This window comes from Rattus norvegicus, chromosome 1, assembly GCF_021556685.1.
Source record: "Rattus norvegicus strain SHRSP/BbbUtx chromosome 1, alternate assembly SHRSP_T2T, whole genome shotgun sequence".
Lineage (NCBI taxonomy): Eukaryota > Metazoa > Chordata > Mammalia > Rodentia > Muridae > Rattus > Rattus norvegicus.
The window spans coordinates 175,791,735-175,808,214 of NC_141534.1; the positions used below are offsets into that span (position 1 = coordinate 175,791,735).

At 40.9% G+C, this 16,480-nt stretch overlaps 2 protein-coding genes across 2 annotated transcripts; both read right to left on the reverse strand.

The window, feature by feature from the left end:
- Positions 1 to 713: 713 nt before the first annotated feature.
- On the reverse strand, positions 714 to 1,694 carry Or10a3 (olfactory receptor family 10 subfamily A member 3). The gene has a single exon (NM_001000224.1). The coding sequence runs from the start codon at positions 1,692 to 1,694 to the stop codon at positions 714 to 716; it is 981 nt and encodes a 326-aa protein (NP_001000224.1).
- Positions 1,695 to 13,925: 12,231 nt separating this feature from the next.
- Positions 13,926 to 14,870, reverse strand: Or10a3c (olfactory receptor family 10 subfamily A member 3C). Its single transcript, NM_001000225.1, is given in 1 exon segment — positions 13,926 to 14,870. A coding segment is annotated over 1 exon segment (945 nt).
- Positions 14,871 to 16,480: the final 1,610 nt, after the last annotated feature.

Here is a 16,480-nt window from a genome sequence, read left to right on the forward strand (position 1 = left end):
GAATGCAGAAGAGGTTGCAGCCTTGAATGTTCATCAGGCCATCTGGTAGACATTCACATTGGTGATGTAGAGGAAGCTCAGCAAGCCGTGGGAAACCAGTGAGGATGCCATCGAGCACAAGCCACACAAAGCCAACACCAACACCATGTGCTTTAAAACAGCTAGGACATCCAAATAGAACTCTTGCAAAATGGACACAGTTTCCCACTATGTCCCACTTACGATTGCATGTCAATGCTGCTTCCTAGCAAAGAACCTGTGGCCTTCACATGTACCATGGCATGCCCACAAGTCTACATACACACAAATAATAAATAAATTCAACTTTAAGATTTTAAATATATAATAAGAAGATCACTCATTTTATCAGGTACTCTTTGAAGAGTCTAACACACCAACATAAAATTGCCAAGCATATTAGCATAAAGAATTAGGTGTTTATTGAAGAATGGCCTTATTGGCAACACTGTAACAATGATCAGTATGTCAATAATAAAAAGTGGATCAATACACTGTGAATCATATGTTTCAGAATAATATACCTCTTTACAAAACAATTGACTACAATATTAAAAAAGAATAATGCAATTTGTTTCCAAACATAAAGGTATCAAGATGTCTAACAAAAAAAAAGTACTCTGTTTTCATCACCTTCAAAATCCATAGACATCAAAAGCATGATTAAGAAAAAAAACACCTAGTTCATCGACAAATCATCCTGTGTGTAAAGCCACTTTTCTTTGCCATAATTTCAACACAGCCCTTTTCATCTCCTTGTTCCTCAGGCTGTAGATTAGTGGATTCAGCAGAGGGGTGAGCAGTGTGTATGCCAATGACATCAGTTTCTTGGTGTCTGGTGAATACCTGGATTTGGGCTGCAGATAAGTTATACTGGCTGTGCCATAGAAGAGGGTGACAGAGGTGAGATGAGAGGCACATGTGGAAAGGGCCTTCTGCCTCCCTGTAGTGGATGGCATCCTCAGGATGGCAAAGAGAATTCGAGTATAAGACAAGAGTATTAACAGGAAGGGAACCATGACAATCAAAATGGTGCCCGTGAAAGCATAGACTTCAAACAGGAAGGTGTCTGCACATGCGAGTTCCAGTACAGGAGGAGTCTCACAGAAGAGATGGTTAATTTCCTTGTGGCCACAGTAGGGGAAGCTAAACACCCATGTGGTCTGCACAGTAGCTACCATGATCCCTGATACCCATGAGAACATAACTAATTTTACAAAGACCCTTTTGCTCATAATCACTGGGTAGGATAGAGGATGGCAGATTGCAGCAAATCGATCATAGGCCATTGCTCCAAGGAGGAAACACTCAGTCCCACCAAAGAGAAGAATGAAGTACATCTGTGCAAAACAGCCCCCAAAAGAAATGGTTGCTTTCTCGGTGGTCAGTACTACCAACATTTCAGGCGTGATGGCTGCACTGAAACTCATTTCCACCACAGATAAGTTCTGCAGGAACAGGTACATGGGGATGTGCAGGCTCTGGTCCAGGAGGATGACAGTGACAATGGTGGCATTTCCCACCAGGGTTACCAGATAAATAACTAGGAAAGCCCCAAACATCTGCCCTTGGAGTTCAGGAAAGGCAGAGAAGCCCAAGAGGATAAACTCAGCCACGGAGCTGTCATTCTGCCCCCTTGATGCAATAATGGAGCCCTGTGCTGTTTTTAGAGGCATAAAATATAAGAAAGGAGTCTTGATCTCAGGTCCAGCCTGCATTCACCCCAGGAGTTATAGCAGATTATAATAAAAGGAGACCATCCCCTCAAAAACACTCATTGTCAATTTGGATAACAGTTATACATTTGCACAAATTAATCTTTCAAATATAAAAGAAACGAAGAATTCTATATTAAAAATATATTCTGAAATATATAAAATACTGTCATTTTCTATTGCAAGTTATACAGTAGTATGACAATTAAATATAATCTAAAGTAAAGATAAATTACATGTTTCTAGGTGTTTTCACAATAGGTATTATTTATTTCACTTAAATTTACTTCAGTTAAATACAAAATTTAAAGCCCTCAAAATTAAAATGTAAGAAATCAAATAGACTTTAAAAGTTATCCACAAAATGTTTATAACCTAATATGCATGTTTTAAAATTAAATATGTATTGAAAATATTTATTACATTCAAAGTAAAAATGAATGAAGTAGTTTAAACAGTTAAATTTTTCCATATTTTATAGGAACAAACAAAGCAGGTATTTGTCAAATGTAACTTTATTAGGTGACATTCACATATATTTGAATTGGTTTCAGATTTCTTCCTAACTTAGAGCAACTAGGCTCTATTAGAATGAGCCTGGATACTGCACTTTTAGGGATAGATGTCCAAGTATCTTCCTTGTGACCCTTGTAGATATTTCTAAGTCCATTAAGGTCACTTTGGATTGATTTGAGAGTTTCTACTCAACCCTCTTTGTCATGTTCTTCCTTCTCTCCAGGCCGCTATTCATGCAGAAGTCCATAAAAAAATATTAATTGCTCTGCAAGTTCGGATTAACTACCATTTCCAAGGTTTTGTGTGGCCACAAACACAGAACCCCAAGGTCAAGAGAAGCTAAGTGTGCTGCATAAAATTGGCATGCCCCTGACCAAATGCAAGAGCAAACACTGCCTCCTACAGACCATACCGCTACCTCATACACTCACCTCTATTTGACCCTGGTATTACCAACTGACATTTATTTTCATATGTAAAATCCTAACTTCTAGAGCAGAATAAACAGAGAGCAAGGGCTATGTTCATCCTACACACAGTGCCTACAACCATTCTTGGTTCATAAGAGTCATTAATACAATATTTTGATAATACAAGACTTAGAAACATCTAGACTTTATCTTTAATTCATAATATGCATAAAAGGGAAGCCAGCCAGAATATATTACAGTGGGAAAACAATTGGGAAGTTTCGAGGTATGGAACGGGGGACGGAGCAGAGCGAAAGTAATGGTTCTAACCTCAGGATGCTGCAATGGAAGAACCCCTGATTCAGAAAGACAAAGGTGCAAGACTGACGTCCCCTACTCACAGATCCTGATCATGCCATAGGACGAGAATGGAGCCCACAGACCTGTGTGGAATGTTCTGAAATCCAGAGCAAAGTCATTCAGGAGAGATGAGGAGATCAGGAGCACAGACAGACAGCATTAGCAGTAGACTAACACAACATCACTGCAGATCTGAAAAGCATTAGGAAACAAAGTTCATTTATTATTAATTTGGACCATATTTACATATCTAAGCCTGAAGCAACCCCAATGCTCACACATACTTGGCTTTGAAAATTTGTCTCTTCAAATTGGAAAAATAGACTCTACTGACCAAGACTCAAATTTCTTTCCAACAGCACAAATATAGCAATGCATACTCAACTTTAAACATATCAAACTGACCAGGTTTTAACATTACACAGACTGAGCAGGTTGTATTTAATGTGTTTAGGATTACACATGTGTGTGCATGTGTGCAACAGCAGTAAAAGAAAAAGAGGCCATGGATGTTAAAGAGGGGAAGAAGGTGAGAGGGTAAGGGGAAAGGAGACATTATGTGATCATATTACGATCTCAAAGGGTAAAAAAATAAAAAAATAGGAAACATTTATGGGACTCAGAAAAATTCTTCATGAAATAAAATTATCTTTAATAACCTTAGGAAGCCTATAACTGCCAACAACTCAGTGTATATTTCAAAACAACTAATAAAGATTTGAGATGTTCCAGAGCAAGATAAGTGTCTGAGGGCTGGAGAGATGCCTCAATGGTTAAGAGTACTTGCCCCTCTTCCAGAGAAGCAACACTTCCAGGTTTGGTCACCAGCATCCACAATAAAAGGGTCACAGACACCTATAACTCCAGTTCCAGGAGAACAAATGCCTTCTGTCCTCCATGGGCTCCTACACTCATAGGCACAAAAACACAAACACACATACACACACAGACACACACACACATATACTCACACACATGTATATGCACACACACATGCAAATATGCATTCATATATAAAAATTAAATTTTTTTCTAAAAAGATATAAATATATGAGGCAACATGAATGCCAACTGTCCTAATCTAATCATTATACATTGCATACAACTATAGAAATATGACTCTGTACCTCATAGATGTGAAATAATTGTGAAAAATGAAAGACAAACAAACACACACTAAAAGGCCAAAGTTTCCACAAGGGAAAAAAACTATCATAAAAGTTGTGGGAATTTCTAACCCCAAGAAGCCTGTATAAAGAACACACATTCCAGTTACAATCATAAGCTGTGTGCCTAAATTGGGCAGATCTAGCACTATGTTAACTTATTCCCCAGGTCTGAGACCATTTGTTATTTGCAGTTTTTCCTGGCCATATGGCTCCATCATGGCTTGCTTCTCCTCTTCTGTCTCCTTATCTCCTACTCCCTCTCCTCCCTCACTCTCCCAAACCTCCAGTCCCACTTTTCCCCTCCACTGCCCAATCACAGGCTCTAGCCTTTATTGACCAGATAGAATGGGGAGAAGTTTCACAGGATATCACCTGATTGATGGAGTCAACCCCTCTGGAGGAAGCAGAATTAACATCAGAATACAAACAGCATCAGTGAAACCCACAACACAAGTGGCCAAAAAATAACTAGGAATGGCCACTCAATTATTAAAAGACTCTAGTGTTCTTAAATAACTCTCCAACAGGTAATAGGCAGGTAGATCTTGCCTTATACTTCAGCCAGCCCACTGAGAAAAGTAAATATTAGACCAAGCAACTTAGTCACAAACTTTTAGGATTTGATGTTTAGTTATGCACAAAGTACTTATTCCTTAAATTGTTGTCTACTTGCCTGTCACAAAACAAAGAAGACATGAGCAGACACGAAAACAAAATTCTACTGATGATGTAAACAACTGAGCTCTACATTGTGACCCCTGAGCACTGGGGTGGCCCTTCCACAGCATCTCCAGCCATTGGTGATATGAACTGTGAACTTTCTAACAGTCACACAATGCAAGCAGAGGCTGTACTTTCTTACCTCATGACTGACTCTAGGATTTTCATACATTATCAACTGTTTTAATAGTAATCAAAACCCACTGATTCATGGTTTAGTGATTCAGTGCTGATTTTATAACATTAGATGATACCAGTTCTGTGCCTTAGAGAGACAGTCCCTGAACAACTTGGAATCAACCTCATATTTGATATAATGACTCAAGGGGCTGTGAGTTGGCCCTCCAAGGGGAACACTCTGGAGAACAGATGTGGAGCATCACTCCCTTGAGTGTCTGTGAGGAATAAACTCCCCTTACAGGAGAGATCTGAATTCACACTAGCACTCTCAGAAAGAGATGAGAGCAAAGACTGGATGATACTGTAAACAGGAAAACAGTTAGGGGCAGGATGAGAGTGTGCTCTAGAGGGAGGGAATTTGATGAAAGAACAGTTTGGGCAACAAACCAGGTAAATTTAAGACTCTGTATAAAAAGCATTCAGGCTCCCATGCCCAGAACATTCCTTTTTCTAGAAAGAAAACAGAATCATTAAAATTAAAAATGAAAAAAAAAAGTACATCATTACACTTGATCTCAGAAATTTTTTTAAAAATAGTATTTTTATTGATTCTTTGGGAATTTCACATCATACACCTCAGTCACACACATTTCCTCAGTCCTTTCATGTCCGCCCTCTCCTCATCCCTGTGACTTCCCACCACCAATGAACTTTATTTTAACTGCAATACTTTCTGGAGCATGGTCAGACTCCCAGCGGCCTCTCTTTAAAGAAAACTGAGTCTTTCTCCACCTGTAACTCCACCAGAAGCCATCATTTGTTGAGGGAGAGCTAAACTTCAGCATCTTTATCACAAGTATTTAGGAGTTCTCCTTAATGGCTTCCTTTTTAGGCTGTTATTTTGGGGGTTGGGGTGGAGTTAGGCTAGGGGTTTGTCCCAGAAGCCTTCCATGTCCCCCTTTCTCAACTGTATATCTGCAGTCAATATGACTGCTGTAGTAGCCTTCTTGCTCTTTACACTCAGCTGGAGCTCAGATCAGGGGCTTCCTCATGGTTTCTGAGGAGAACACAGACCACAAACATGGTCCCTTGCTATAGTAAGACCACAAATAAGATCCTCAGAGGCAGCCCAGACCACAGGCATCACCATGGCTTCAGGTGGTAACACAGGCCCTTCACATCAATATGGCCGTTGGAAACAGCATGGCCCACAGACATCAAAATTTTTCAGGATGCAGAACAGACTGCAGACATCCTTCTGCACAACCTTCAGTGGTAATACAAGCCATGACCCAGGAACATCAACACGGCTGCGGCAGAGGTCACAGACATCTGCATGGTATTGGGTGAGAATATGGGCTATGGACATCAACTATGCCCCTAGTCACATCACGATCACTCACCCATACAGGGCCCTCAGTGGCAACATGGACCACAGTGGTCCTCCAAGGATGTCCGATCCTGAAAGTGAACCACTCCTTATCTTTGACCTCCATCCAGAACCAGAGTGATCTGGCCAAGCAACGTGTTCAGGAGATGAGTGTTCAGGAGATGAGTGTGAATCTTCCTAAGACCTAGTTCGCTACACGTCACTCCACTAACCCCATTAGGCAAGATGTTCCACCGCTGACTTCAGCCCTCTCTCACACCTATCACCTCCATCATGACTCACCTCTAGTTCCACCTCTCTCCTCAGCCCACACACTGCTATGCTATTCCATCACACATTCATTCATTGAAGAGGCACCTGCTGATCTGTGCACCCAGCAAAGCAGGAATGGAGGGCTCTGTCGCCCTGTCCACACTCCCATGAGGGAGAGAGGCTGACAGGAGCCTGATATAGCTGGCTTCTTAGAGGCTCTGTCAGAGCCTGACAAATACAGAGGCAGATGCTCACAGCCAACCATTGGACTGAGAACTGGGTCCCTGATGGAGGAGTTAGAGAAAAGACTGAAAGAAGGTGAAGGGCTTTGCGGCCCCATAGGAAAAATAACAATATCAACCAGACCTCCCAGAGCTCCCAGAGCTCCCAGAGACTAAAACACCAAACCAAAGAGTACACTTGGAGCGACCCATGACTCCAGCTGCATATGAGCAGAGGATGGCCTTGTCCAGCATCAGTGGAAGGAGAGGCTCTTGGTCCTATGAAAGCTTGAGGACCCAGTCTAGGAAAATACCAGGGCAAGGGAGCAGGAGGGAGTGTGTGGTGGGGATGGGGAGCACCCTCATAGATGCAGGGGGAGGGAAGATGGGATAGGTTTTCCCTGAGGGGAAACAGGGAAAGAGGGTAACATTTGAAATGTAAATGAAAAAAATATACAAAAAAAGAAAAGTGTTAATAATCACATAAGCATGTATGTGAATCAGGATCTTGGGTTATAGTCTATTCTGACCTGAAGAGTAATAGATCATTCACTCTGCCCAGAAAAGCTTGGGCTCCACTGACTTTCTGGTGCAGTCTTTACAGACTTGTAATGATGTCCTTATCAAGGCTGCCCTTTTCTACAGATTTCTAGCAGAAAGATTCTCAGGTTCCCTAAGCTTGCAACTATAGCTGGGGATGACAGAGATATATTCTCCCTGACCTATGCTCCATGTGAAGCGGACCGCACATCCTGAGCAAAGAGGTTTTCAATCTCATAGTTCAATCCAGGGTCCCTTCCAAAATCACTCACTGAGGTAGGGTGGCATGCCCAGGCACACACCATGCCTTCAAGATTTCCACTATTCCTACACTGAATTTTTCCATGGGAACATGTATTCCCTAGGACCTTCTACTGTTGGAAACAAGCAAAGGAAACTTACCCTAAATACTGCCATTTCGTTTTGGGACTCCATTTAATCATAGGGAGAAATTAAGTCCAAGGATCCAGGCCCTAGGGCAACTGGGGATTTCCCTATAGCTAAACAGCTTCTGTCATAAACAGTTGTCTGAGGCAAGCCATCTCTGAGACAATGTGAAAGGAGACAGTTGTTGGAAACCAGTCATCTCAAGGACAATTTCTCCTTCTTGCTGGCAGGGTCAAGCAAGTTTATGTTCCCAGGAAATACCTATCCCAACCCTCCAAACAGTTTCTTAATTGGCTGTTAACCAATAGAGAATATAGAAATTGCCATTACCTAAACCAAGGTGCATAATTTATAAAAGTATATAACCAATGTACTGGTATATAAATACAATATTGGTATATAAATAGTATAAATGATGTTTTGTTTGATTAATAATTGATGTTACTATTATTACCCACCATATGTAAGTTTTGCCCTAATTAACTACATGCAGCTGACCCACTCCTTTGACCCCTTGTCACTCTGAGCTCTGGACCTAATGTCTAAGAGAATGAATTAAGGACCTCGAAGCCTCGAAGGTGCTCCAGCTACAGCCAAGTCTCCAATAAGCACTCCTTCAATTAACCCATGATGTGAAAATAAATTGGATAACAATGCAGAGCTCCCCACCCCACCCCCTCACTTTCTGCTCCTACCCTTTAAAAATGTTGTACAATGTCCTTCTCCCTTCAAGGACTCGGTTCAGATCCCAAGCTGGCTGCCTCCCTGAGGGCTCAGAAACTAAAGCTTTTGGTTTTTGAGCTTCCATATCTGAAGTGAGTTTTTCCTGCTTCCACTCCGAACCCAACATTATGTCTGCAGGTCATAGTTGTGTAGAATTATGGTGTGTGCCCTTTCCACAACTATGTGATACCTCGGTGAAAATGAGCTAATTCCAGGTACGTTGTAAAGCACAATGGTGAGTAATAATAACATCAATTATTAATCAACCAAAAATATCATTTATATGACAATAGCCAAGACGTGGAGAAATAAATACAGACTCTAAGAAGTAAGTGACTGCAGTAAGTAAGGGGCTGACTGTGCTTCCTATGTCTTCATTTCTTCCCCCTAAAAATCTAAATTGTGTCAGGCTAACTCTTAGGTCTGGGAAATCCCTGTGGGGATGCCAGCAGAACCTTCAACTCCTACATCTCATGTACACCAAACCATGGCAACATCATGCCCTGCAGGGGCAGACATCATGGTCCTCTTCTTCCAGTGAGGAGAGCTGTGTGGGAAGATTATAATAAAGGTTTCCTGGACCTGTTTTGACAGAAGAGAGAAAGTAGGTGTGGATGACTACAGATCACTCAACTACTATAATTTCAGGGAAGCCTGGATGAGTGAGCTCTTGTGTTCTGTGAACTCCAGTGTTCTGACATTACAAAAACTAAAGATGAAATCTGAATCATAGGGCAGCAAATTTCAAGCTTCAAATTGTGTGCACATCCCCCTGAGCTCCTAATACGGTAAAGATTGGAATCATGAAATTTGCCTGGCACAACACTGAGTGACAAGTTGGTGGGGAACATTTCTACAGGTCCTGAGTCATTCCTGCTTACAGGGAAATGTGGGTTCCCTTTTCCAGACAGACACCAGAGATAAGCAAATGCTTAAGGAAAAACATGGGAGCTGACCCAAAGAGATCACATACTCTAGTACCAATATATTAAATTATCAAAGTCCAAACTTAAGATATATATACTATATTAATATATTTTTAAATACGAAAAGTAACCTAGTCTATGATTATAATGTGAGAATCTAGGAATTCAAATGGATTTTTTGGCTCCTTCTTGGAATGGATTTTCTCTCTAGATAAATCTCACCATTCTATTGGTCTTCTGATGCTCTAGACAGGAGTGGTGCTCAGTGGGCTCTACATCAGCCTGAAGTAAACAGATACATGTGCACAGTGTTTCTGCTATGATGTTTATTGCTTGCTTTGTGGTATTGCAATTAAACCTTCAGACTAGTGCATGTTAAACAAGGATTCTATCATTAAGGGACAAACATCCTCTCATTAAGTGACATCCTCAGCCTTTGTATTCTTGGGATGAGTCTCATTTTGTATACATCTCACAGTACTGTAAAACACATGTACCCCAGGAAGATCTTGAATTCTGAGTTTTCCTGCATTGTCCATGACAATGCGGGGATTAAAAGCATGCACCACTTCAGTCAGCATCTATAACACCTACTTAAGTATGTAAATAAAATTTATTCAGTCATCTTTGAGTAATGTATCACATAAAAATGAAATCATCAAGGATGAATGGAAATTGGTGGCTGGCATGACTCAGGGTGGGGGTGTCTTTAGGATATTCCAAAGACTTAGGATTTGAGAAGCACCAGAGTCTAAAGGGGTGACTTTAGCTGAGTTTTCAAGCAGTGAACATATGGTACCTAATGAGACCACCTCCTATAGTCAGGCAAGACACCAATGGAGAGATAAGGACTCCAACCCACCCTCAAAATTCTTGAAGAAAATTTTGTCCTGTCTATAAGAAAGGAAGGGTCTTGAATTCCATTCTAGTCATCTTCCTGCCTGTCTCTGTACCAATACCATGCTGTTTTTGTCACTATTGCTCTATAGCACAGCTTGAGGTCAGAAATAGTGATTTGTCCCAGAAATTCTTTTCTTGTTGAGAATAGTCTTTGCTATCCTGGGGTTTTTGTTATTCCAGATGAATTTGAGAATTGCTCCTGCTCTCTCTGAAGAATTGAGCTGGAATTTGATAGGAATTGCATTGAATCTGTAGATTGCTTTTGGTGAGATGGCCATTTTTACTATGTTGATCCTACAAATCCATGAGCATCAACTGGCGGTTGGCATGTAGAAGGATACAGTTGATCCATTCTTATTTCTGTGTACAAAGCTCAAGTCCAAGGAACTCAAGGGCCTCACATAAAACCAGATATGATGAATCTAATAGAAGAGAAAATGGGACAGGGCCTTGAACACATCAGCATAGGGGAAAATTTCCTGGACAGAACACAATGGCCCAACCTCTAAGATCAACAATTGGCAAATGGGACTCCATAAAATTGAAAAACTAATGTAAGGCAAAGGACACTGTCAATAGGAATAAATGGCAACCTAAAGAATTAGGGGAAGATCTTTACCAACCCTACATCCTATAGATAACTAATGTTGAAAATATACAAAGAACTCAAGAAGTTAGACTCCAGGGAACCAAATAACCCTATTTTTTAAAATGGGGTACAGAGCTACATAGAGAATTCTCAACTGAGGAATATAGAATGACCGAGAAGCACCTAAAGAAATGTTCAACATCCTTAGTCATCAGGGAAATGCAAATCAAAATGGCCCTGAGATTCCACCTCACTCCAATAAGAATGACTAAGATCAAAAACTCAGGTGAGAGCTGATACTGATGCCAAGAAGTGCTTGTTGACAGGAGCTTGGTATGGCTGTTCCCTGAGAGGCTCTTCCAGCATCTCACTAATACAGATGCAGATACTCACAGCCAACCATTGGACTGAACCTGGAGACTCCAATGGAAGAGCTAGGGGAAGGACTGAAGGAACAGAAGGGGAGTGCAATCTCATAGGAAGAACAATATCAACTAACCAGAACACCCAGAGCTCCAAGGGACTAAACCACCAACCACAGTGTGTACCTGGAAGAATCCATGGCTCCAGCTACATATGTAGCAGAGGATGAATAAATCTGGCATCAATGATAGGGAAGGCCCTTGGTCCTGTGGAAGCTTGATGCCCCAGCTTAAGGGGATTCCAGAACGGTGAGACAGGAGTGGGTCAGTGGGTGGAAGGAGCACACTCATAGAGGCAAAGAGGAGAAGGGATGGGGGATTTGTGGAGGGGAAACTGGGAAGGGGGACAACATCTGAAATATAAATAATTAAGATAACCAAAAAAAGTTGAGTAATACAAGAAGGAAAGAAAGAAAGAAAGAAAGAAAGAAAGAAAGAAAGAAAGAAAGAAAGAAAGAAAGAGGAAGGAAGGAAGGAAGGAAGGAAGGAAGGAAGGAAGGAAGGAAGGGAGGAAGGGAGGAAGAAGTGCTGCAGACCACCCAGGGGAGTGTGTCAGCAGAGGGACCAGGGCTTGGATTTCAGGTAGAGAACAGATTCAGCGTGACAGACAGACACAAACTTGAGGTGTGCGCTGCTGCAAAAAAAACTTTACTTCTTAGCATAGATTTAAACAGTTAGAACAGGTACATCATAATTGGCAGTCATCCAGCTCTTATTCATCACCCCACCGAATGTCCCTTGCAAGGAGGAAAGCAGAACGTACAGTCTAGGAACAATTCTCAGCCGCAAACAATAGTTTAAAAAACTGCAGTTATACTGCCAGATTTGTGGGCACCAGGTATGCATTCGTCATTTACCTTTGTTTTAATAAAGTTTAAACTTTAATAAAGTTTAAATTTATGACCCCTCAGAATAGTAAGGAAACTTTGTAACCATAGTTAACTCTTGAAAAGCTTGTTCAATTTGTTGGAACTTGCCTATGATCTTTCTAAAAGAACTGTTACTGTTTTGAATCATGCTAAACAAAACTTTTTCAAAAGGGGGAAAAGACTTTTCTGGAACAGTCATGTTCTTAATAGCTGCAATTAATTTCTCTCCTATTTGCTGGGAGCTAAGGGGTGCAGCAGTTGAATTCATCACAGCCGTTGCGTTCATCAGGATCATGATGGTGAGACATTTCCGTCTCTGAACTTTCAGTTCCTGAGACATCTAAAGGTACATGACAATCTTCCCGCACTGCTATATTCTTAAAATCAGATATTTTTGACAGGCTTAAAGTTGCTACGATCACCAAGGCTAGAACACAGAAGGCACCTCCACCGCAAGCATAGACCCTAGTCGTCATCTATTTGTAGGGAGACGGCCAGGGACCTCCAGGAGGCCGAGCCATTCCAGGCACAGGCCTCTGTTCTGGATAGAAACGAAGCACAAGAGCTTCATGTCATACAGACTCTACTGGAATAGGTGTGGCAAGGAAGAAAAGAAGGAAGGGAGGGAGGGAGGGAGGGAGGAAGGAAGGAAGGAAGGAAGGAAGGAAGGAAGGAAGGAAGGAAGGAAGGAAGGAAGGAAGGAAGGGACAAAGATGGAGCAGATTCTGAGAGAATGGCTAACTAATAACCAACCTGCCCAGCTTGAAACCCATCCCAAGAGCAAGCACTAATACTGTGTTATGCTTGAAAACAGGAGCCTGGCATAACTATCTTCTGATACGTTCCACCCAGCTGCTGATTGAAACAAATACAGAGAATCACAGCCAAACATTGGATGGAGCTTGGCAAGCCATGTAGAAGAGTTAGGGGAAGGATTTAGAGCCCTGGAGGAGATAGGAACTCCACAGGAAAGCCAACAGAGTCAACCAACCAGGACCCTTTGGTGCCCTTGAAGACGTAAACACCAGCAGAAGATCATACATGGGCTGGACCTGGGGCCCCCCACACATATGGAGGCATTGTGCAGCTTGTTCCTCATGTGGGTCCTCCAACAACTGCTGTTCCTAATACTGTTGCTTGTCTGTGGACCCCATTCCTCTAACTGGGCTGCACTGTCTTCTGGCCTTCAGTGGGAGAGGATTCACCTAACCCTGGTGAATCTTGATGTGCCAGGGTTGGGCATACCCAGGGGAGGTATGGCCCTCTCACAGGAAAAGGAGAGGGAAGAATGGGAAGGAACTCAGGGATGGGGGGACAGTGATTGGAATGCAAAGTAAAATTAATTAATGAATGAATGGAAAAAGAAACAAAATCACCAAACATATGAACATAAAAAACTAAATGTTTATTGGAACACCATCTTAATGGCAATGCTATAGCAATGATCTGTATGTCAATAACAGAAAGTAGATCAATAAACTGTGAATTGTGTTTCATAACCATATATATATCTTAAAAACAATTGTCTAAAGTATTAAGAAGATTAATATGATATGTTTTAAAATGTGGAGATATTATGAAAGACATAATCTAACCAAGAAATGTACTCTGTTCTCATCACCTTCAAAATCCATAGACATCAAGCGCATGATAGAAAAACACCAAGTTCATCGACAAATCAACCTGTGTGTAAAGCCACTTTTCTTTGCCATAATTTCAACACAGCCCTTTTCATCTCCTTGTTCCTCAGGCTGTAGATTAGTGGATTCAGCAGAGGGGTGAGCAGTGTGTATGCCAATGACATCAGTTTCTTGGTGTCTGGTGAATACCTGGATTTGGGCTGCAGATAAGTTATACTGGCTGTGCCATAGAAGAGGGTGACAGAGGTGAGATGAGAGGCACATGTGGAAAAGGCCTTCTGCCTCCCTGTAGTGGATGGCATCCTCAGGATGGCAAAGAGAATTCGAGTATAAGACAAGAGTATCAACAGGAAGGGAACCATGACAATCAAAATGGTGCCCGTGAAAGCATAGACTTCAAACAGGAAGGTGTCTGCACATGCGAGTTCCAGCACAGGAGGAGTCTCACAGAAGAGATGGTTAATTTCCTTGTGGCCACAGTAGGGGAAGCTAAACACCCATGTGGTCTGCAGAGTAGTCATCATGGTACCTGAAACCCATGAGAACATGGCTAATTTTACAAAGACCCTTTTGTTCATAATCACTGGGTAGGATAGAGGATGGCAGATTGCAGCAAATCGGTCATAAGCCATTGCACCAAGGAGAAAACACTCAGTTCCACCAAAGAGAAGAATGAAGTACATCTGTGCAAAACAGCCCCCAAAGGTGATAGTAGCTTTCTCACTAGTCAGGACCACAAGTATTTTAGGTGTGATGACTGTGCTAAAACAGAGGTCCACTAAGGATAAGTTCTGCAGGAACAGGTACATGGGGATGTGCAGGCTCTGGTCCAGGAAGATGATCGTGATAATGATGGCATTTCCCAACACAGTCACCAGATAAATAACTAGGAAAGCCCCAAACATCTGCCTTTGAAGTTCAGGATAGTTAGAAAATCCCAAGAGGATGAAGTCAACTGTAGAGCTGTGATTTTGCCTCCTCATTTCAATAGTGGAACCCTGTGTTGGTCTTAGGGACATAGTACATATTAGATGAAGTCACAGATTAGGAGCCGAGTTCAAATTTGAAGATCTTGGCAGAAACTGTAAAGACCTGCTCATTTTGACAGAGATTCAGACTACGATCTTTGAAGAACAGTCAGTAAATTGTAACAATGAATCTTTAAAACACAAATGGACAAGTTATAATGTTGGCTTAGAAATCATTTAACAATTATAAAATAAGGCTGACAAAATGATTCAGCTAATGAAAGCACTTGCCTCACACCCTGACTTCAGTTCCATCCCTTGAACCCACAATTAAAAAGGTTTTTATATGAATGGTATAGTAATCTTTAATCCCAGTGCTCCTATGACAAGATGTGACTGAGAGGCAAAGCCAAGTGAAATACCCATAACCTCGAGGTTAGTCTGAAGAGTATGGTGCAACAGAATCAAAATAGACCATCCTTATTATGGAAGACAGAAGAAGCAATTCCTAAAAGTCACCTGACCTCCACAAGCGCTCCATGGCAAATGTATAAACACACACACACACAGACACACACACACACACACAAACACACACACACATGCACACGATAATAATAATAATAATAATAATAATAATAATAATAATAATAATAATTTAAAGCTAAAACATTAACTAGTAGAATACTTATCTGTGGCAACATTTTTCTATGAAGCAAAAAATTAACCAAACCCATTCTCAGAACATAAACAAGCATTGTGATATTTAGAATCCACTTTCCATTACTCTGATGCATGCATCTTTATGTTATTTTTAATTATATACTTGTACATAAATTTTAAATAAAGAATTTCAAATTAGACAAGTAGTAAAACAATACAAGCTAATTGAAACTATGATAATTTTAAATGTAAATATATTTGGTAAATGTTTTTTATGAATACTAAAGACTAAAGCACATATTCTATTATTTTGTTAAGACTAAGAAATAAACCATATATATACCTGAATAAATGTACCATATCACAAACGGTTGATTTACTGTAGATAAAGTGATCACAAATGAACATAAGTCAAATGGCTTCCAGGATATTTTTTGGTTTCTGGTTCAGATAAACCAAATTCACTGAAATTTGCCCCAGTGAGAAATTTTAGAAACCAATTTTCTACCATTGGTTCTTGGGATGACTTCAGAAAACACCATGTAGGACCATTCTGCATCTATGGCTCACTTGCTCCCTTTAAAGGAAAATACAGCTATACTTGGAGTTTGTGTCCCCCACTCGCTGTCTGAGCAACCATCACCAAGGAATGTTTGCACCCTTTCAGCTAAACCTGAGCCATACACTCCACAGAAGACATCTGAGCCACTTTGTGCATCCCTAACACCCAGGTCTCTAACTCCTATCACCTGCCTTGTCATTTGCCAGAGCACTCACTACCAATGGAAATAAATAATCCAGTCTGTTGGGTTTTTATGTTTAATGCCTAATTCTCCCTCGAGAATATAAACTGCAGGGTGACAGTAACTTTGTCCTAGATTTTGTGTTGTTCCCAGAAGTGAAAACAGATATCTATATACATAATAGATAAAAGTGATTAATCAATATTTAATAAATCTATG

Coding starts and splice junctions, on each gene's coding strand:
- Or10a3 (NM_001000224.1), bottom strand. CDS start 1,694: ATGCCTCTAAAAACAGCACAGGGCTCCATTATTGCATCAAGGGGGCAG.